General features: G+C 56.3%; 2 protein-coding genes across 3 annotated transcripts in view; one reads left to right on the top strand and one right to left on the bottom strand.

The window, feature by feature from the left end:
* The window catches only part of CUNH7orf50 (chromosome unknown C7orf50 homolog), a 124374-nt gene that overhangs the window by 30618 nt on the left and 71068 nt on the right, over positions 1-22688 (bottom strand). The gene's annotated exons all lie outside the window — the stretch shown is intronic.
* On the top strand, positions 4613-22294 carry GPR146 (G protein-coupled receptor 146). 2 transcript variants are annotated; one of them, XM_004776322.3, is made up of 2 exons: positions 4613-4761; positions 17380-22294. In XM_004776322.3, exon 2 carries the CDS (start codon positions 17400-17402, stop codon positions 18399-18401), a length of 1002 nt encoding a protein of 333 aa, XP_004776379.1. In that variant the 5' UTR covers positions 4613-4761; positions 17380-17399; the 3' UTR covers positions 18402-22294. The 2 variants fall into 2 exon arrangements, with proteins under 2 accessions (XP_004776379.1, XP_004776378.1); XM_004776321.3 differs by lacking the exon at positions 4613-4761 and adding an exon at positions 6779-14797.

The raw sequence follows: 22688 nt of genomic DNA, 5'->3' as shown, positions 1-22688 counted from the left end.
GGGCTGCTTGGTCTGTAGTAGCTCCGAGCTGGACGTAGCTTGAGCTCTGAGCGGTGAGTGAACACTAACCCGGCCCTCTGTCCCCTGACTGCTGCTGGGAAGTAAAAAGGAGTGGTCCAATGGTACACGACAAGAACTTGGACCTCTCAGGACATCAGGCTGAGTGAAAACAGCCCATCCCCAAAGGACACACACCAGATGGCTCCATTTATGTAACATCCTCATGAGGACACAACCACAGAGGGGATGGGTGGCTGCCAGAAAGGGGCAGAGAGAGAGAGAGAGTGTGTGTGTGTGTGTGTGACTGTAAGGGGTAGCATGGCCATGGAGGAGACTTTGTGTGTGTTGCGGTTGGTGGTCATGGGGGGACACACGAGCACTGTGTCACGGTGCCCACAGCAGCTTCCTGGTTTTGGTATTATTCTAGAGTCATGCAGAATATAACCATCAGGGAAAAGTGGGGGAAAGGTACAAGTACCGCTCTCTGCTATTTTTGCAACTTCCTGGGAATCTATAATTATTTAAAAATAAAAAGCCAGGATAAAAAAAAAGAGAGCGAGCTCCAGAACAGAAACACAACCTAAAAAGCAACTTCTGTGCCCCCAGTATGGGGGGGCTGGGCGTGGCTCAGACAAGCTGTCCCCACATAAGCTGCATATGTTGGTGACAGCCCGACCAACTTTCAAGCCAGGAGTAAGGCCACTGCAGGACCCTGCCTCGCTCTGTCCTCACTGGTCTCCAGGACTGGCCAAAGGCCCAGCAGCCAGCAAACCTGCCCTCCCCTCCCTCCCAGCCCCAAGCCCACATTTTTCCAGAATGTGGAGCCTGGGCCCCTCCTGCCTTTGCCAGACAGGCTGTGCTGGGGGTACCAAGCAGAACTATCTCCCACTGTCTCCCAAAGCCCCCCGCCCAGTAGAATACTGGCACATTGGCCAGACTTAGGGGCTGGGGTCTTCTGCTGTTGTGGAAATGGTAGCCCTTCTGGCCTCACCACTCCTGAGCTTCTCGGGCAGAAGACAACAGGTGCAGCCTACCAGGCAGGTGGCTGCACTCCGGGACCAAGCCGGCTGTCACAGGCCCACTTGGGCGCCAGCTCCTCCACGCCCACTCCCACTCTGTTCAGGAAATGCTCTTGAGCACGCTATTTTTAACAGCGATGAAAGCTTCAGAAGAGGAAAAGCAAACAGCCAGCCTCCAGATTCCAGTTCTTCCTGCTAAGTCCCACGGGGACTCAGTGCCCGAAATCTGTGTGCCCACGAGGCCCCACCCAGGCCGAGGCTGAGGCGGGGACAGGGGCCCGTGAGGCCACCAAGCTGAGCCCAGGCCCTGTGGAGCCCAGGGCCCAGGCCTGGTATAACCTGCCCCTATGCCGGGAGCAGCGGTACGCAGTCTCTGTCTTTGACCCCCTCTTTTGGACAGGAGATCCCAAAGATACATAAAATTATGTTGAATCCTTGTGGGTTCAGCAGTATGACTCGTCTTTCCACTCCTGCCCTAGCTTTGGATGACTCTGAAGCAAAGCCCAGACATCATGTCTACCTTCACTATACACCACACTCAACTGTGTTCATGGGAAAGGAGGTGAGGAGCCTGTGCTCCCAGGCCCAGGATCCAGAGGAAGAAGGTTTCTACTCACCCAGCAAAAGCCCAGCCAATGGAAAGCCCTCACTCCGGCCTCCTCCAGTGGGCTCCCGTCCCAAGCAGCATCGCCATGCCCCGTTCGTCTGTTCTAAGACTGGCCTGTGGGTCACCTCGCTATGCCCGCACTAATTGCGATTCCTTTGCCATTCTGGAAGAAGGAGCTACTTTTCTGATAAAGTAACTGGCTGTTCTATTTGTAGGGTTAACATTATTACATAATTTGTGTGTATGTGTATAGTATAAAATCCAGACATAAGATTATATAAATAAAAGTATATAACTACAAAGAACAGCCTTCTCTAAGAAACAGAGTATCTTTATAAACTGTGTTATGTGGGAGCTGGACGGTGAGTTCTTCCTGGCTAAAACTGGGGCAGAAAAGTTTGATCAGATGAGTCCGATAACATGCCAAGTTGTTCTCTGCTTTTGTGGACGTGTATGCCTGTGAAGACAACAGAGAAACAACGGGCCCAGCTCTGAACCAACAGCTAGACATCAGTCACACGCTTCCCATCTAGCCCACTGGCTTTCCTACGACGGGACACTGTCTCTTACCAAGCCCTCCACGCTGCCTTATCAAAGTCTACTATACTTTACTGGAGCCCTGAAGAACATTTACTTGCATTAATGAAACCACACAAAAGTCACCATACAGAACCTACTCTAAAACCAGACTCATAAGAAAAAACAAATTAACTTTGACCATTCATTGTCCCTGATCAACACGTTACTTAGGATCAAATGTACAGTTTAAGCACATCATGGCTGAAAGAAGGTTCCCCTTTCAAAAAGAAGATGACCCTGCCTTTCTGTCCAGGTTAGGGCAGTTGGAACCCTCCACACCCCGGTCTCCAGCCCCCAAGAGAATGACTCTGTGTAGCAGGTTACTCTCAGGTCCCCAACCAGTCGTCCAGAGTCCCCTCAAAGTGGAATGCAGCCTTTCTTATCAACTGCCACTCCAAAATCACCAGGAAGACTTGCCAAGTCTTCAGACTAAGCTAAGCAAAGGGCCATTGTGATGTTTCTGTAATCCAGGGAGCGGCAGCTCCGTGATCTCAGCAGAAAACTGGGCCGGAGTCTCCCTTTTCACTGCAGAGTGCAGTGCACAATTAGGGCACCAGCCTTGTGACGGCCGCAGTGAATGCAGCTACAAAGGCTCAGCCCTGGGGCCCTGGGGCCCAGGGGCACCCGACTCCTATTCCTCAGAAACCCTCACCAGCAATCCAGGGGAGGCCAACTGCACGTGGTTTTCACAAAGTGACATCTGAGTGTGATGCAGTCAGAAACCCATGATGCACGTCTGTCGCATGGCTCTTACACCCCTGGCCACATCTGCCCAGGATGGTGCTGCTGTCCCCACAGACGCCAGGCTCATCCATGGGAACTGGCCTGAATGGTTGGGGAGCAGCTAGCAGCATGATATGAAGCTGTAACCCTCTGGTGCCTATTTACAGTCCCTAGCTATAAAACGCTGATCTTGGCTCAGCTGGAGGGTGGGCTTACTTTGAAGATCTCCCACCCCCCCTCCTCCCTACACACAGACTCTCTGCCATTCTTCCGACCCTGTTTGCCTGCTTGGCAGAGCAAGTCTTTCTTTGCAGACAAGACAGTGCAGGTGACCTGAGTGCTGTTCAGCTCACCCCAGTTACAAGCAGCTGTTCTTCTGGCCACCAAACACCCTGTGGGCAGACCTCAGTGGACCTGGCATTCCAGGGGCTCTGAACAGAACTCTGCTAAGGTGACTCAGACAGCAGAGTGCTTTACTTGGGCAGACTGGGTGCAAGTCCAGACCCCACCAGCTGCTGTGTGACCTTGGGCAAGTTGCATAAGCTTTCAGAGCCTTGATACAGCTTAACATGAGAGGATTGTATTTCATTGCTGCTAAGACACATTTTCTCTCTCATTTTAACATTTCTAAAATCGGGATGCTTCTTATAATTGACGTGTCAGAATTTAATTGGCCAATTGTTTTCTTTACAGTGGTTCATTAAGCAGTGGTGTATACAGCATTAATGATGTCTTGGGGGTGATGACATATGCAATAAATACCTCCAGAGGCTGCTCTGGGCACCTGTTAGAGGAGCTGGCAGAGTAAGGCTCCCCCAGCAGTGTGAAGTGTCAGGTGCGGCCAGATGCCTACCCCACAAACCCACTTCTGGTGCTGGGCTGAGAAGTTACGGCAATGACAAGAAGGCCAAGGAGGTCTACACCTGGGTTGGACAGAGAATGGGGCTCTGCTGTGCCCTTTGACCAAGGGGAGCCTGGCCTGCCAGCTCACCCATCACCTCCCTCTCTAATCAGTGGTCAGGAAGCTCCCCTGTGAGCACGCAGGCAGCACGGGCCGCTCAGAAGCAGCCCTGGCTGCTATCCTCGTTTGTTGCAGTTCCTCTAAGCCCCTGCTCACGCAGCACATCTGTGTTAAGTTCTGCAACCCGCATGCTTTGATTTTCAGACAGAAATGCTCCCGGATCCTGAGCCGGAATGTGCGGCTAAGGGTACCATTACACCGTAAGAAGTAGAGCAGAGTAAATCACCTTGGTCTTCAAACGTTCCCAACGTTTAATTATAACAACAGCCACAAAATTAAAGGGGCTGCAAACAATGCACTGTGTGCTTCAGAGGTTTTCCTGCGGTGCGCTCAGCCCACAAGGTAATTCCCAAGCCCAGGAAGTAACGGGGGATTGCGGAAGCAGCCCACGCATGCTGCGGGGGCGGAGCAGGTGCACCTGTACCGACCAGACTACGGCCTTTGGAGGGTGGGTACGGCCTTTGGAGGGTGGGGGGGGGCGCTGTGCCCTACAGATTAGAGCGCCTTCTGACTCAGCACAACTAGCACCAGCGCTTCAGGGAGCCCAAGAGCGCGCCTGGGGTTTGCGTCCGGCACGCGGCTGACCTCGGGTCACAGAACGCGCGCCGCCCCGCCCCGTCCCGCCCCGCGCGGTCGGAGTGCGGCTCGAGCCTGGGGGCGGGGGCGGAGCCGGTAGGGAGGCGGGACCGGCCGGCGGTCACGTGTGTACACAGGCCCGCGCGGCGTGCGCGCCGTGAACCCCGCCGCCGCCTCCTCGGAGCCCGGAGCTGCCCGCCCCGCGGCGACTGCGTGGCCCGCGGCCCAGCGAGCCGGTGAGTGGGCGCCGAAGGCGGGGTCGGCCGGCCGGCACGTCCAGGGTCTTGGCCCGCGCGGGGAGCGAGCCCGGGGCTGCGGCGGTCCCGCACCTACTCTCGGGTGCGTCGGCCCCGCCCTGGTGCTGTCCGCTTGCGGGGTGGGGGCGCTGTCCCCCGGAGGTTTGCGGGTACTGTCCCCCGGGGGTAGGGGCGCCGTCCCCCGGAGGTTTGGGGGTGCTGTCCCCTTGCGGGGTGGGGATAGTGTCCCCCAGAGGTCTGGGGGTGCTGTCCCTTTGCGGGATGGGGACAGGGTCCCCCAGAGGTTTGGGGGTGCTGTCCCCTTGCGGGGCGGGGACGATGTCCCCCAGAGGTTTAGGGGTGCTGTCCCCTTGAGGGGGCGGGGACACTGTCCCGCATCTGGGGCCAGTCTCCAGCTGTATGCTGACTGTGCGGCTGCCCAGCGGTCATTAACCTGTGGAGGGGCATGTGGCTTAGCAACACCACTGGTTCCTCACATGTCCGGCGCCGGGGTGGGGTGGGGGCGGCGCGGAGAGGAGAGGGGAGGGGAGGGGAGGGGTACTGACTACGTTCTCCTGGGTCAGCATGCTTAGGGCTTTCCTCTTCTTCATGATTACACAGTTTTTAGTAAGTTCTGGAACTACATCTAAATGTAGACAGCAAATCTGTTGTTAACTATCTTGGACACTTGATGAAAATATACAATTCCCCGCGCATGGAAAGGCTCCTGCAAAACTTCATAGGAAGGCAGGGACACCCCCCCTTCCCCCGCCTTTGAACATCCACTCTGGAAGCAACAAGAAACACAACAAGCAGCAACTTAGTATCATAAACACCTTAAGTTCAGCCTCTAAGCAGGGTTTTCATCTGCTTGTGGTCATCTACCTAGCCTCTGCCCGGCCCAGATGTGGCGAGCCTGAGGGTGACTGTACATTTGATGTCCAGAGCACCATTTATCCCTCTGATCTCCTTTGAGATCTCCACTCCAGCTCTAAGTAATAAGCTCCACATTTGAGCAGGCCAGCCTCTAGCAGAGGTTAGCATTCAATTGCAAAAAGCCAGAAGCTGGCTTCCCGGATCCCTGCATATACGAGGGTATGGGAAAGTGACTCTGACCATGCATAAAGTGACCAGACCCTCCATTGTCCTGACTGGGTCTAGCTGGGGCACTGCAGAATGAAAACTACACCCAGTAGACAGCCACTGTCCAGGACCTGCAGCGTAGCTCTGTAAGCAACTGCTGTGGGACCCAGCTCTCCAAACCAGAGACCCTGGTATCTTCCTGAATGAAGCAGGTCTCCAGATAAGTACCTGCATGTGCTTAGTGCTCACCAGGCCTGTCACACATAGGAAGCTGGGGCTGGAGCAGTAAGGCCGTCCCCCAGGGCCACACACAGCTCTTGGACCATGCAGTGTCCTGCTTCTGTCGTGAGTGTGGAAATACCCCGAGGATGGAAAAACACAGTCTTAGGGCAGAATGCAAATGTCAGCATGGTACTGGTGTCCCTGTAACTCAAAGGGTACGCTGATGACAGGCAAGGTACATCCACTTAATGTGGGCCACACAGGTTTTTAGGTTGGGATGTGAGGACTGATTTCTACCTATTATATAATGAGAGAGTGACATACTTGCGGAGATCACTGCTAGGAACTACGCCTGTGTGATGTACAGGTGGGAAGAGGGCCCTGCTGCCTCCTGGGATGGGACTGGGAGGGGGCTCCTGGAGCAGCTGCACCCAACTCTGGTCCCTCCAGTGTCATTTGGAATCCTGGAAACATAATTGCCACCTGGCCTCTAGTGACCCAACCACACACTAGGGCAGTGTCTTCGGGGTGGTAGCAGAGGAAGGGGATGAGTTCCCTTCCAGAGAACTGGGGCCTCTGCATTAGCACACATGATGAAATCATGCTGCTTCTTCCTTAAACAATGTTTCCCGTCACTTCCCAGTTCCACAAGTGGCTTTAGCCTTAGAGCTGCTGGCTCTAAGGCTAAAGCCACTTGTGGAACTGGGAAGCATCTGTCCAAAGGGGCCTCACATGCCTAGGACCCAAAATACCACCCAGGCAGGGGCCACAGTCCAGATAAGAAAAAGGGTGATATTCTTTCTAATTTGAGATGCCAAAATATGATGGTGCCAGGGAACAGAATTCAGTCCCCTGGGAGTCTCCATGTGCAAACACAACATCCCTCACATCACAGGACAGGGTGAGACGGGCCAGGTGTCCTGTGTGTCCCCCAGCAGGACCACCCACGGTCCCTTTCCTCCCATTCAGGCCAGCGGGGGTGTGCCTAGGAACTTCCCAGTTTTAATTAGAACCCAGCAAACTGAGGAAGCAACTGTGCAGAGTAAAACTAACCAGCGGTTCCTCCCTGGGAAAGAACCACAAGGTGCTGATAAGATCAGCGGCTCTGAGTGCCCCCTGCCACTGAGGTAAAGAGCACACTGAGTTAAAGGCTGGGGGAGATCGGGGAGCCAGGCTGGGCTGCCAGGCCTGCCCAGAGTCTGAAATGGAGACCTGATCTGTTCTCGGCCCCTTGAATTTCTAAGTGAGTCTTTTAGTTTCTATTTTTTCCTGGCCTGCTGTGCCTGGAAGGAGAACTAGCCTCAAACTAAGTTAATCCGGGAAAAAACAGCCCAAGAAACTAGCGCTCTGTTGACAAAAGAACGTGTGTCCCATCTCCTTCCAGGGAAGGAAGCTGGTGGCCTGGCACAGGCGCCCCACTGGCCTGGACCTGGCTGCTTGGTCTCAGTCCCCCGCAGCCCTTCCTGAGCCAGTGGACAGGCCTGTTCTCTTCCACAGAGAGAGAGAGGCCACTCCTTGTTTATGTGTGAGCCATGCTGCCTGGTTCGCTCACTACTCTGCCATTTAGAACCATAAAAAGCAAAAGGCAATAAAAACCAAAACAACCCATCTATATGAGGAACAGTTTCTTATCACACCCCAGGAGGGCACAGCGTTTGTGATAGGAATCAGTATGCGTAAGCTCTCTGCATTGAAAAACCTATGAAAGCACTGGCCTTTCCGGAGTGTCTGGCTCCTACCAGCTGGATGTTAATTGTAGCTAAAGCCTCTGCCCATTATTACAAAAGGAAATAAACATTCAGGAGTCATTTTCAAAGCATTCTGATTGTTCTAGAACATTCATCTGAAGTTAAGTCTCATGGTGCACAGCAGGTCTACGTCAAACAGAAACAACCCACAAGACCGTCAGCCAGGCTGAGCTGTCTGCCCACTCAGGGTGCACTGCCTGTGCCCCACAGCCCCATGCCCACAGCCTGATCTCCTAGTGACAAGAGGCACTCCCACTCTCCTATACCTTCTGTGGTGTGGGCTCTATTGCTCACCTTGGGGGAGAGCCTCTGACATGACCTAGCGAACCTCCTCCCCAGCCAGCCAACCAGGCTTCTGGCAAGAATCAAGAGACTTCCCCCTCCCATTCAGAAAGCTCTCAGCAGGTGGCAAAGACAGGACTGCAGCAGGACTGGCTGGGGGTGGGGGTAGGGGCTACGGTCAGGGAGGGCCCCTCACAGTGCTGATACCAAAATAAAACTTCAGGGGTAAGTTAGCACTTATCAAGTGAGCAGGGGGATCAGTATGTGCACCCCCGCGCTGCAGGGAGATGGGCAGGAGGCCCAGCACCAGTGGGCCCCCAGCAGCAGACGACAGGATTTCCTGATTAACAGAGCAAGGAAATAACGGGAAGGTTTTAGTGAAACCAGCTCAGCTACCCTGGAACAGGCTGATTCCTCTTTGCTGGTCTCTGTGGGCTCTGTACATATAGGCGCGCGTGTGCGCGCGCACACACATACACACACATGCAGGACCCCAGGAGGTGTGACCCCTGCCCACCCCAGCAGCAGCCTGCTACGCGTGCGTCCACACAGCCCACGATCCCCTCCTCCCCCAGGCTGCTGTCCTGACCCACTCCTGGCATCTGTTTGCACAGAGATCACTATTTACTTTAGCCCTGGATTTTAGCATTTTCATTACTTACAGACACCCACTTTTGATGGGCTGCTTTATACCATTTTAGGCTCTTCTTTGAAAAGGCACAGAAAGCAAGCTGCCAACGTCCTGCCTCAAAATGCTTCTAACAGGCGGCCTAACTGGGGTGTGGGCCTTGCCAGCAGTTCTCAGCGGTATATATCACCGCTGAGAGGCCTCCCCCAGTCTTCCTGAGTTAGGGTCAGAGCTGCTCTGTCCGCCGGCCCCCCTTCTCTGTATGCTGTGGGGACATATTTCATGCCCCAGTGTCATGAATGCCAAACCAGCAAATGTGCCATTGGCGTTGTTACCAAAGCCCGGACCCAGACCATGAAGCCTCTGGGATGGGGACGTCCCTGCGGTGCACAGCGGTGGTCTGAGGCTTGCCGCTGTCCCCTCCCTCCCCGCCCCCAACAGCCGGCACCAGGCCTGTGCCTGGCACTCACGTTCCCACACCCGCCTTCCACGTCAGGTGGTAGATTCTGAGCAGAAGTCCACAGCCAGCCTTCTATGAGCTCCCCGCATTCAGGAAGGAGGGTATGGGCCTGCACCCTACTCATCCACCCTCCGGGAACCTGCTGAGGCTCGCCCTGCCATGCTCCACTCTCCAGCAGTCACACCAGTCTCCTAAGCTGGTAGTACAGCTGGTAGTACTACTGAGGTAGTACATTACCCGCCTAACCAGCGCCCCCCTGTACGGAAGCAGGGAGCCCGGGCACCAATCTGGGGGGCTGGTTCTGCAGACGGAATTCCCGACTGGTCGGGATGCTGAGCAAAATGAGGGGCACCTGCACCTTTCCTGACAGCGTGTAGCGCTAGGTCACAGGTGGTTACTCTGCTCCCTCTGCGAAGTTCAAGCGTTTGCCTAAGCCGCCGCCTGCCCTGCAGAGACCTGCATTAGAGCTCCTCCACCACCGAGGGGGAAGGAGGGAGGCCAGGGTTCAAGGCAGTGCCTGCCTTCAGAGCTGCTTCCTCAAAGTAGGAAAGCCGCCTAGGACTCCTAGGACTGGTGTCTGTCCTGGGACACACCGAGGGCCCGCTCTGCACCTGTCCCTGTCTGTCCCCCAGGCCTGGGCATCACCCCTGCTGCTTGGGACACCCTGCCCCTCCGGGTCTTCCGGGGCTCCTCAGGCCGCTGAGCAGAGGAGTGGCTTGTCTGTTCCCAGCTTTCCCGTCAGCTCATCTTCCCTGCAGCCTGGCCTCCTACCCACAGGCCTTCCTACTAAAACCTCGGCCTGCAGGGCCCTCTCTCCCCGTGTGCTGATTCACTGGGCAGCCACCAGGGCCCAGGCCTGTGCCTGCTCTTGGCACTGGCCCTCTGGGCTGTCTGTGTGACCCCTACAGAGCCGCCATGCTCGGGCGCTGGCCAGTACCATCAGGGAAGAAACCGGAGAGCCCCAAAGTCCCAGCTCAGGGCCCAGAGCAGAGGGCGCTTCCTTGGTTTTCCAAGCCAGTAAGGACAGCTGCCCAGAGGGGTGCTTAGGCCAGACTTGCGGCCACTGGACATCCTCCTCCATCAGGCCCATGGGTCTTCAGGTCAGACAGCTGCGGGTTCCCTTCTCTCAGCATTCTCTGATGGCTCCATGCCTACAGCCTGAGGCAAACAGCCCTTTCACACTCATGTGCTGAGCCCGTAACCCTGCCTGAGAGCCTCCGCGATCAGGAGGCAGCCGAGAACTCTCCTGCGGTTAGAAACTGGCAAGTCTAGGAAAGCGTCTCCTTGAAATAGAATTACTGAAGCCCAGAAGGCATCTTGGAAGAAAATGGCTTTTCTTTGATGCATGAGAGCATCTGCAGGTGACTGTCACCCAGCTGAGGAAACACAGGCTCCAGCTGGGGATGAAGGGACAGAGAGGACGTGAAAACTGTGAAGACCCTAGAAACTGGAATGGGGTACAGAACCCAAAAGGGCTCCATGTCCTCGGGGCCTCCGAGCGGATACTCAGACGCATCCTGCACACCCACCAGCCTCTCGCTCCATCTCGGCCAGCATTCACTGGGTCTTCTCTGCCCTGCAGGAGGCAGCTCCTGGACTGGGCCCTTCTGATAGTCTGGCCTTGGGGCACCCCATGAGGTGGCAGAGGCCCAGACAGCAGTGCTGGGGCACCAAATCCACAAATGGACACCAGCTTGGACCACGAGACTCTGTCCTTGCGGACCTCAGCCTTGCTCACCTCTAAAGGGTAGGGCTTCTGAGACCCAAGAGGTGACCGACCGCTCCACATGGAGAAGAAATGACCACAGCTTTGTTCCCTCCCAGGGCTTCCCACGGTGCAGCCCGCCTCACGAGTGGGATGGCAGCTCAGCTTTCGGGTCCTCTCAGGCTTTTCTGGAGGGAAATGTCTGGCCTGTCTGGAGGCTGCCCTCGCTGGGGTGCGAATGCAGCCAAGCTCAGGGAAGGGGCGCCACGTGGCTGTGGAGGCAGTAACAGTCTGAGCCACTGAGGACTGGCCCAGCAGGGAGCTTGGGGCTGCCGTTTCCCAGGCTGGCCCCGCTATGCACTCTGACCTGGTCTGGGGCGTAGAACCCTCCTGTGGTCCAGCTACTCCTCCTTCCACCAGGCTGGCTGCTTATCTGCTCTCCTCTCTTGGGTGCCCGCTAGCCCCCAGGCCTGGAACTGCTCCCCACAAGCCATCCTGGCCTCTCCAGCCCATGGGAAGAGGACCAGGAAGGGGAGCAGACACCTGAAAGACTGGCCCTGTCCTTATGATGTGCAGCTTTCTTCTTTCTGAGTGTCATTAGAAAACAAAACACACACACACACACACACACACACACACACACAGAGCCCTCAGAGAAGGTGAGTACATGAGTCACCTTTGTGGAAAAAGCCAGAAGATTACAGTGGTCTCTGTCTTGGACAACCCCAAGCAGGTGTGAGGTCCCTGGCCTGAAGAGCTGCCTCCCTTTTCTTGCCCAGCCAAGATGCCCGGTGCCCATGAGGAATAGGCCAGCCTGACCGTGCACGGCCCTCCTGCGGTCCCTCCCACTGCCATGGAGTTGGGCCGCCACTCTGTCACCACAGAGGCCCACATTTCAGCCGCAGAGAGGATGGAGGCCCAGCAGGCCTGCTGCTGCCGTTGCCACGGACGTGGGCAGCAAGACACCTACACATGTCCGGGGCACTCTTGCTCTGTGCAGCTTGGCTGACAGGCAGTCCTGGCTCACCGGAAAACACACCGTACGCACGCAGAAGCCGCCATGGGCCTGGCTCAGCGGGGGTCTCAAGGGTGAGTGGGTCACTTGTCCCCACGAAGATCTGGGACTGAGAGGAGAGTGCTCTGGGAGGATGGTCACGGTTGTGAGGGGCCCCTCCAGGAGGCTGTGACCCCAACCAGGAAGGGAGAGTTTCTGTGACAGAAGCCGCACCCAGATGAGGTGAGACCTGGGGCTGGCAGGAGTGGAAATCCAGGGGGACCCCAAGTACAGTCCTGTGGAGAGGCAGGGGGACAGGTGCTGGGACCATTCTTGGCGCCTTGTCTGCTGCAAGGCTGTGGTTGCAGGCGCAGGACCTGCGCAGCTCTTGGGGGCAGGGGAGAGGCGGTAGTAAGTCTGGCACCGAGAGGCTGGAGGCAGGCCCAGTGGAGGAGGGCAAAGGAACAGCACCAGGGAGCTGGTTAGGTGGGAGGAAGTGGGGGCAGGACGGGCAGAGCAAACCAGGGAGCTCTGCCAATAGACCCTTCTAGAAAAGATTCTAGGGTACGTGGAAGAGGAAGCAGGCCTAGGAGCCAGGGAAGCAGCAGGGAGCTCTGGCAAGGTGGGGCCCAGGAGGGTCCTGGGAGGAGGTGTGGAGACAGGCCCAGCCTGTTTGTAAGGCTAGCCCAGACGAGAAGCCCACTGGGGTCCTCACTGATCCTGACCCTCTCTGCTAAGGGCACACAGCAGGTGACAGGGCCCGGGAAGCTAGATTATCCATCCTGCTGTCCTGGAAGAATGTGGCAGATTTCCAAATGAGAATGGGTGGAGTGGGGAGTGCTGGGCACTGAAGTGCACTGAACCCCGAGTGGCCTTGCAGAGAGGACCTTCCTGGAACTCCCCCCGCCCCCCCCAACTCCGGCTGCACTCCAAGTTCCTCTTTCTCAGGAGCTGGAAAGGTGGTCTGAGGCCTGGGCTGGAGGGCGGGAGCCAGACCATTGTTCCCAGGTCTGCCTCCTCCCTGAAGGGAAGTCTCTGTTCCCAGGTTCCTGGACTTGCAAAACCAGAGTGTGCAAAAGGGAAGTGGAGTCACCACAAGGGAACAGGAACCAAAGAAAGGCAGGCTGAGCCAGCCCCCACTGGAGGCCCTGTGTAGCCAGGAGGGCAGGCCTGGGGGATCAGGGGCATCCGCCTGGCTCCAGGTGCAGAATGGTAGACAGCAGTCCTGGCCCGGACAGGACCCCCCGCCCCCACCACCAGCCACCCTGGTGCTCATCCTTTGGAAGGTCAGCTGTGACGTGAGCCAGGAGCTGCGAGACCTGCACAGGCTTCACCAAAGGCCTGTGACTAGGGTTTAGGCAGGACCACCGCTAGCTCACGCACCAGACCCACAGACACGGGGCAGTTCTGGGAGTACAGTCGCTATCCCTCCTGAGTACCTCCACCTGCTTCCCGCCCACCTGCGCCACATGCCTGCAGCCCCTGTGCAGCGGGACCACCCGTGATCACAGGGACCCACATTCGGTTTGCACAGGGCATGGGTGAGCCCATCCTGGGGCGGGCATGTGGCTGTCCAGTGGCCTCAGCGATGGTGGTGTCACCCCAGCACCTGGCCCCCCGCCTCCCTGCCAGCTGTTCCCTTCCCTGCCCTGCCTCTCAGCGCCATCCTCCCAGACGGGAATGAACACTCCTGTTTTGGCAAATACCACATGCCCGTGTTTAGAAAACAAAGTGGTTTCCCTAGAAGAATGCTGGGACAAAAGAGCAAAGCTTGTCATCATCAGGCTGACAGAAAGCCAACAGCTGGCATCCTCCGCCTGCATACACACGAGAACCATGCACGGACGCGAACTCTGGCTTCTGAAATCAAGTCAGTACGTTCTGTGTTTCCTGGCTATCAGCAAACAGAAATTCAGGCCTATTTCAACTGAAGACCAAGCACTGATGGCCACCGCCTGCTCTCCACACGACCTGTGAGCCAGGCCACACAGGCACGAGAACTGGGAAGGAAATTCTAAACAGACTGTGCTCCACGTGACCGTTTCCCAAGAATGGAGCCACTCTTGGCCCAGGATGGCCGCTCGCCAGCGGCCCTTCCCTGCGGCCCCATGGGGCAGCCGTGGGCAGGCAGGACAGCGGCTCCCTGAGCCCTTGGCTGGGAGGGGACACGGTTAGTGGCCACCGGCCAGCAGCTCCGCTGTAGCCGTGCTCAGGCCAGCTGTGGGTGCCACAGCGACACAGGGGAGAACCCGCCCTTCTTCCTGCCAGTCCCGAACCTGTCCTCAGCCATTGCTGCCCCTTCACAGAGCCCTGGGGCCCGTGCTGCAGAGCCGTAGGCCACAGCCCCTTTCCATGGAGATTTGGTGTGGCCTCTGGTTCTGTGCTAAGTTGCCTCTCAGTTTCCTTGCTCAAGGGAAGAGAAACTTGTCACTGCACACGCCCTATATCCCAAGTGTCAGGAACGGCCATGTGAGCTCTGGGCAAGACTTGCCGCACCTGCCCCATCACTCGGCACGGGCTGGGGTGCAGGGGGAAGGAACCTGGCACTCCTGGAACTGGTGCGACGGGGCAGGAGCCCGACCCGATGGTGCTGGCCCTTCCAGGCACAGCCCTCGTTCTGCGGAGCTGGCTGTAAACAGAGATAGGGAGGGGCCGCTGGGCCTGCCAAGGGAGGCCGACACTGAGCGATTTACTGGAGGAAAACAAGTGGCTTCCACGCTGGGCACGGAGTGCGCACACGCACCGCGCAGGAAGCCAGCGCCGCGAGGCTGCCACTGATAAGCACCCAGGGCGGGCGGGGGTGGTGGTGGTGTGTGTGTGCTGAGAAACACAGGATTCTCCCTGTCGTCCATGCTGCCGTGTTGCTCACGGGGTCTGCGGTCCAGGCACACAGACACGGGCACTTAGGATAGAGGTAAGCAGCCTGAGGCGCGGGTGCGGCTACGGGCCACTCGGGGTGATGCTAGGGACAGGCTGCGGGAGGGAGGGCTGAGGGCCCCGCACAAGCCTGGGGCAGGCCTGAGGGAGGACGGGCTCTGTCGGACCAGAAGTGTGGCTCCTCAGGTCCCGGCCATTCCTGCTGGCCAGCGCCCCACTGAGCCAGTGCCTGGCCTAACGATGGCGCAGGGCCCTGCCTTTTCAGGGATGCATCTCTCTCCTCTTGTAAGGAAAGAGGCTTGGACACGAGAGCAGGTGGAACATCTCAGGCAGACCTTATGGGTCCCTGGGCAGGATGTGAGCCCAGCTGGTCACTGCACAGACAGATGCTCTGGGATGGAAGATGTCCACAGTGGCCACAAGAATGTAGTTTCTGGGGGACTCCAGGCCAGTGAAGTCTGGCAGATGAGCGCCCCACAGCCTCCTCTGTTCCCTGTCCCCCCGCTCACTATTGGAGCCATGGTTCAGCACGGAGGAGCCACAGAACAGAGAAGAGGCCACATTGTTGAAACATCCCCAGCCAGCTCTGGAGGCCTTCAGGAAGGAGGAGAACGGAAACCTGCCATGTAATCAGCTAGATGACTCCCCTCCCCAGCTCCCTGCGGAACCCTGTGCCTTGGCTGTGGGACACACGTGCCACCTGCCCGGGGCTCCCACCTTCTCCCCCAGAATTCGGCCCCTGGGGTGCAGAGTGCCCACCAGGGCCATAGGCTGAGGAGCACTGTCCAGACTTTAGGGCCGAGCTTACACTGTGGGTGACAGTAAACACTGTATCAATGATGTAACCAATGTGGGTAGAGCCGGCCAGCCCTGTGCCCAGCCTGACCCTGAGTGTCGCTGCCGTCTGACACACATCATCGCAGGCTGCTAAGCAGCATTAAGTGAGGCTTGCAAAACACTCCCCGGATTGGATGTCCCTGATGCCTGCATGACCTGTGTGCCCACCACAGTCTGAGGCTGGGGGACTCCCATGCAGACACACTCCTGCAGTGGGGGCCCCTGGCCTCCTTTTGTTTCCTTCACTGTTAACCCCCTGTCATCCCACTGGCCTGGGTGGGGCAAGGGTGAGGCAGACCAGTGGGTAAGGTCTGTGCTCTCAGAACCCTCTCTCCGCGTTACCTTCCACCTCCACGCCAGGCTCCAGCCTGTGGCGCAGCAGTACATGTGGCCAGGGCCTGGCCCCTGAGCCCCTTTGTGGGTAGCAGGGCTGGCTGATCCCTGTCCTAAGGCTCAGGAAACAAATGTCTGCTTTGTATATGCTCGCCCAAGAGGATTTCTTATTCTGAGAGCAGGAGATCAGGTTGGACCAAACTACATTTTGAAAGTAAGGTTTTCCTCCAAAGAACTGACATTTGTGAAGTGTGTTCTTTCCTCATGCAGTGGGTTCTCACGGCCGGCTGTGTGCCCATGCCTCCTAGGTGCTGGGACACAGGCCGCTTGGTTGCACCCTGTTGGAGCGCTGCCTCAGAGGCTGAGTGAGGGTGCTGGGACCGATGGCCCACCCCTGTCTGTCTTTCTTGGCATGGGCACGGGCGACTTGACAGGGCAGAGCCCCCTCCCTGGCGGGGAGCACATCCCCCAGGAAACCCCAGGCTCCATGATGGTTCTTGTGGATGTGGCCTCACTGGGACCCAGTGACGGCCCTGTGGAGATGGAGGCATGAGCGTTGTCAGCCCGTGGCAGCCTCCCACCTCCCAGCTCCGTTCACTGCACACGGTGACACACGTCAGTCTGGCAGCTGCCCACACATCTCCCACGTGTGCACCCGCGCCCGCTCCCAGGGCTGGAGGTACAGCCTGCTGTCGCAGCCTGGTGTCATGTGAAACAGGGTGGGTCTCGGGCCACCACACCAAAGACATAGGTGTGGAAGGTATACACGATTCCCACGCATGCCAAGAAGGGTCTGGGCAAGGCTGTGGCCTGCCTGCTAGACAGAGAGGCTGCTGTCCTCACCTGGGGGGCTGTGGAGGGTCACCCTGTCTCAGGAAGGCCCCTGTTGGCACGTGTCCTGGCTGTGCGGGAATGTGAGTGCTGTGCGGGTGCCACCCTGGCTGATGGGCTCCACAGTCACCTGTCTTTCTAACCCACTTTCAGTAAAGAGGCTGAGCAGGCGGGTGTTACGTGGACTGAAAGCCACGCAGCCTAGGCAGAGGGGTGAGGCCACAGTGGGAGTGGGGGAGGTCCTGCAGAATGTCCCCTCCTGGCAGAGAGAAGCAGGGACCCAGCAGGAGCCAGTGAGTACGCAGGGAGCAACTTCTCTAGCAGTATCCTGGGTAAATCGTCCATGGCTCAGATTCCTGCCGCCGCAGGCTTAGGGAGGCTCACCATGGCCAGTCAGATTATCACAGCCTTGTGACCCTGCGGGTCCAGCTTGGGACTTAAACAGCTGTGGGGTGGCACCTTTGCTTTCACAGGAGACGCGCATGCAGGACAGAATCTGAGACTCTGACCGTTCTCTGCTAGTTTAAGGAGCGAGGCTTTCTTCCTGTACCACCTCTGTGTTTCTGGGGGTTCGCAGGCCTGGGGCAGAATAACCTTCTCCTGCTTTCTCCCACACAGCCCAGCCCGCTGCCACCGCCATGTGGAGTTGCGGCCCACTCAATGGCACGGGTGGCACTGAGGACCACAGCCTCTGCCAGCACTTCCACGTGGTCCTGTCCCTCTTCTCTCTGCTCTACCTGGTCGTCGGTGTCCCCATCGGCCTGGGCTACAATGCCCTGCTCGTCCTGGTCAACCTGTATGACCAGAGCAGCATGACCATGCCCGATGTCTACTTCGTGAACATGGCCGTGGCAGGCCTGGTGCTGAGCGCCCTGGCGCCCGTGCACCTGCTGGGCCCCACAGCCTCCGGCTGGGCCCTGTGGGGCTTCAGCAGTGAGGCCCACATCACACTGCTGGTGCTGTTCAACGTCTCCTCCCTGGTGACCATGTACTCCACAGCCCTGCTCAGCCTCGACTACTATATCGAGCGGGCCCTGCCCCGCACCTACATGTCCAGCGTCTACAACACCAGGCACGTGTGTGGCTTTGTCTGGGGCGGGGCCCTGCTCACCAGCTTCTCCTCCCTGCTCTTCTACATCTGCAGCCACGTGGCGGCTAGGATCGTCGAGTGCTCCAAGATGCAGGACACAGAGGCTGCTGATGCAATCATGGTGTTCATTGGGTTTCTGGTCCCCACCCTGGCTGTCCTCTATGCGCTGGCGCTCATTGCAAGGCTCCGCAAGGAAGACACGCCCCTTGACCAGGACACAGGGAGGCTGGAGCCCTCGGTGCACAGGCTTCTGGTGGCCACCGTGTGCACGCAGTTTGGGCTCTGGACACCTCACTACCTTACCCTCCTGGGGCACACGTTGCTAGCCTTGCGGGGGAAGCCCGTGGATGGGCACCACTTGGGGATTCTGCTCTTTGCTAAGGACCTGTCGAGATTCCTGGCCTTCTCCAGCAGCTCCGTGATGCCGCTCCTCTACCATTACATCAACAGGAGCTTTCCTGGCAAACTCCGGCGGCTCATCAAGAAAATGCACTGTGGGCATCAGAGTTGCTCCCCAGACCAGGTGGGGGTCCAGCAGGTGATGGCATAGACAGCCAGTCCCGGGGCCACCACCAGCACTCACTGCGGAGTCACCTGGCCGCTGGCTGAGGGTGCATGCGCCTTGAGGCACGACCCACACCCCCCTCCGGGGAGACAGGTGACTGACACTTGAGCTGGGTGCTCAGCACCGTGTCGCTGTCTTCCCCAGGAGGTCAGTGCGGCAATAACAAAGGACAGCACTGGATGTGTCCTCGCCAAGTCTGCTGTTGTTCCACAAAGGCCTCTCTTACACCAAGGCCACGTTGTTCAAAGCAGCAGGGGCCTGGGGTGAAGGGAAGCTGCATCAGCCCACCTGCTTCTGCCCAAGGCCCATGCACTGCTCCATCCCCGGGGCCACGTCCTCAGCTTCCTCCACACCGGGTCCCAGAACGACATGATGACAGTCAAACGCCAGTATTTATACTCTGTCTTGCTACAACCCTGGATTCCCTCTTTTACTTTACTTTTGTTCATAGAAAGAAAGATTTGACAGAAAAGTCGCAACAGTATGAAAATGAAGGAAGCAACACAAAAGAGCACCCTCTTCCGACGGGTGGGGGTGGGTGTGACGACTGCAGGGTTGCCTGGGGGCGGCGGGGAGCAGAGGCGCACGGTGTCACACACAGAGGTGGTGTCAAGATGTTTCCGATGGACGAAGCCAGCGTGGTAGCTGGTCTAAATCGAGAGTAAAGTAGCTCGCGGTTCTCTCCTTGCCCGCTGAATGCACCCACTACCCCTGCTGCCCTCATGGGTGATCTCAGCTGACCTTTAGAGCTCGACTCCCCACTGTGGGCACCAGACGGAACAATAAAAATACACAGAAGAGAGGAAAAGGCAGTTAATGCTGAAGCTGGAAGGAACTGCCCAGGGGAGAGACAGGCCTGGACAACTGAGCCTCGTGGGGCGCAGGGGCAGAGTATGGGGCCACTATCACCACCTTGCCCGTCAGGTCCTCCGTGGCCTCTGCCACGGGGAGCCCAAAACCTGCCTGGATTCTTCTACACCGTGGCCCGTAACCATCAACTTTACAACTATGCAAACAGAAGGCCCTGCCCCTCACACCATCACAATATACCCCAGACCTGCAGCCCCTTACTCCCAACTCTGAAACCCACCAAACTCTAAAAACGGGAAGATCTGTTTTTCAGGTTTGCAGGAAGTTCATTTGGTAGCAAACCCTGACCTCCAGTGGTAGGAGGGCACTTTTCTGCAGAAAGAGGAGTGTGATTACGGGGGCCCTGCCCCAGCATGCAATACACGCGGCGTGTTAACTGTGTGTGTGCGTGTGCAGAAAACTGGTCCACAGAAGTGGTTTGCTAAAAGGAAAATCATAAACATGCACATTCCTTAAAATGTGGTTTATGTTTCAACCGAAATTTTCCTGCCATTTACGGCTACAGAGGAACAGGGCTGGGAATTGGTAATATGGTAACTCCACCCTGCTTTTAGGGCTGTGCATCCAGAAAAAAAACACCTGCTTTGTTTTTGGTCGTTGCTCGGTAATGCACCCTATTTATTTATTTATTTTTTATTTTTATCTCTTCACTCCCCTTCACCCATTCTCCCACCACCCACACCCCTGCCAACCACCAGTCTGTTGCTTCTCTGACCTTGGTTATTTTTTTTTTAAAGATCCCCCATATAAGTGAGAGCCTATGGTGTTTGTCTTTCTCCGTCTGACTTATTTCACTCAGCACAGTGGCCTCCAGGTCCGTCTGTATTGTTGCAAGTGGCCAGACTTCATTCCTTTTTATGGCTGTTGTTCCCTAGTGTGTGTTACGCATGTGTGTATGCCCCCCGCCCCACGTCTTCTGTGTCCACTTGTCCATTGAGGGACACTTAGCCACTTCTGTGTCTCGGCCATGGGGAGTAATGCTGCACTGAACATGGGGGCGCAGACATCTTTCCGGTTAGTGGTTTTGTATCCTTCAGGTAAGTACCCACAAGTGTGAGGACTAGATCGTAGGGAAGTTCTCGTTCCTTAACTTCTGGGGAACCTCTGTGTTGACTAAGTGGCTGTACCAGTTTGCATTCTCACCGATGGTGCATGAGGGTTCCCTTTTCTGCACATTCTCATCAGCTCTTCTCTCATCTTCTTGATGACGGCCGCCCTAACAGGTGTGTGTGGGGGGTCCCCCTCTGTGGTTCTATGTGCACCTGCCCGGTGGTGAGGGGCGCAGAGAGCCTTTCATGTATGTGTTGGCCGTCCGTGTTCTTTGGAGAAATGTCTCTTCTGACCTTCTCCGCATTTTGTAATCAGATTTTATTTTGCTACTGAGTTGTAGGGGTTCTTTATGTATTTTGGATATTAGTTCCCTAGTGGAGATATTAACATACTAACTTGTGATAACCTGAAAACTTCTGAGTTCTGACACATCTGGTCTGAGGATAACAGAGTGTGGCTCGATTTTTTGCCACATTCCATGCGGGGAAGTTGCTCCATTTGGTCCTGATCTCTTGGGAAATTTAGTCCGTGACTTGGTTGCCATTGTTTTTTCCATCTGCATAATGTATCCCCTCTAGGATGCTGGGATGGGACTGAGTGAAGAGTCTGCCTGTGCAGGATCCATAAAGTACACTGGATGGCAGGGCCCTGGCCCTGCTCGGCCCTGCCAGCTGTGAAAGTCCAGACCACTTCTGTGGGGCCCTGGCCCTGCTCGGCCCTGCCAGCTGTGAAAGTCCAGACCACTTCTGTGGGGCCCTGGCAGTAGATCCGGGGCAGAAGGAGACAGGTCTCCAGGTTGCTTCTGTCAGGAATGTGCTAGTTCTACCCAAGGGTGCACCCCCCCCCAACTGCTGCTGCAGGTCTTCAGATACACTGGAGTTTCTTTTCAAATCCTGAAAGCCTCAGGCCTGACCCCCTCCACCCTACTCCAGCTGTGAGCTAAACTATGGGTAGTCCCGAGGCCATGGCTCCCCTGGGAAAGTCTGGTGTTCCTAAGTGACCAGTGTGACGGCACGGGTCCCAACACTGCAGCCGTAGAACCTCTCACCTCCAACATGCCTGCTACTGCTGGATCTCTAGTTCTGTCCCAGCTGGCAGTCAGACCCCAGACAGGGGTCAGGCCAAGGTCCACCACACACAGCCAGGCTCTTGGATCAGGAAGCCAGCACCGTTATTAGTGGAAACGGGATCCAGCGGGTGGGCTGGTTTGTAGTGGCAGTGCTATTTCAAATAAAAAGACCCTTTTCCTTGCTTACCTGTTCTGCTCTTTGCTTGAGGAGAAAGAGCTCCTAGGAGAGAGGGAAATGCCAACAGCATAGAGAGGAGTGGCAGAGTCCCTCACCCCAGCTGAGGTCCCTCAAACAGGAGAGGGATCTAAAATTATTGATTTGTTTTCCATTTCTCAGTGTCTCTGGTTGCAAACTGGCTTGTTTCTGGTGACCTCCAGACCCCCCTTCTGGGGGCCTGAGTGGGTCTTGCCAGGGATCCCTCCCCCCATCCTAACACTCACGTGTGCTGGTGATAGAGGGCCCCTGAGGCACCTGGCAGCCTGGCAGCTTTTCCTGGTGGAGCACAGGCCCAAGGCAGGCTGGGGCTCCCGTGCAGACCCTTACCTCTAACAGAGACCCCCACCACTAGTTCTGCAGCATACCCGGGTCTCACAGATGTGAGACACACTCTTCTCCCTGCTGGGGACACCTCTGCCACCAACCCCACATGCTGCAGAACCTACTGTCCATTTCACATTTCTTCATCCACATTCTTGTGCTAAATTCATCTTGGATCAATCTGCTGTGACCTGACACTTCTCTTCCAGGTATGGGAGCTTCCAGCGCTTCTGCGAACTTGCCAAAAAAATGGAAAGACTTTTGGGCTGAGATAAGAATGAGGAACTATTTGGAAAAAGCTAAAGTAGACTGTGAACTCAATGCTAAATAAAGATTACATATATATTTTAATTGACCAATCTGTATTTCTCCCAGTGAAACATTATGTTCCAAGCTCATTAATTTTATTAATCCACAAACACACATCTATCTTGCCATGCTTAAAGTTCCAAAAGATGAGCTTAATCTTAGGTTTATTTCGTGAAGGTTATAGAATTTATCATAGGAAACCAGACGTGCTGCTATTTGGGACAGACATGTTGATAAGTCAACATTCTTTTATAGAAAGCACCTGATAAAGATAAACCTGGAATAAATGCTTAAGATGCTAAATTACAAGTCCTGTTCTTAATTTAAAATCACTTGGAGAATTTGGAGGCTTTTTCATTTCTCATCTGTTAAATCTTATGATGTACCCATTGGCCTAAAATTCTACATAAATGAGGAAGAAAAACCTGTTAAGAAA

Source organism: Mustela putorius, unplaced genomic scaffold (assembly GCF_011764305.1).
Source record: "Mustela putorius furo isolate JIRA1106 unplaced genomic scaffold, ASM1176430v1.1 tig00000139_pilon_pilon_pilon, whole genome shotgun sequence".
NCBI lineage: Eukaryota > Metazoa > Chordata > Mammalia > Carnivora > Mustelidae > Mustela > Mustela putorius.
Note: the sequence above shows the minus strand (reverse complement) of the source record. Positions and strands in the feature narration are given on the sequence as shown.

What these genes read in the sequence shown, in the direction of transcription:
- GPR146 (XM_004776322.3), top strand. Translation starts at nt 17,400, where the DNA reads ATGTGGAGTTGCGGCCCACTCAATGGCACGGGTGGCACTGAGGACCAC.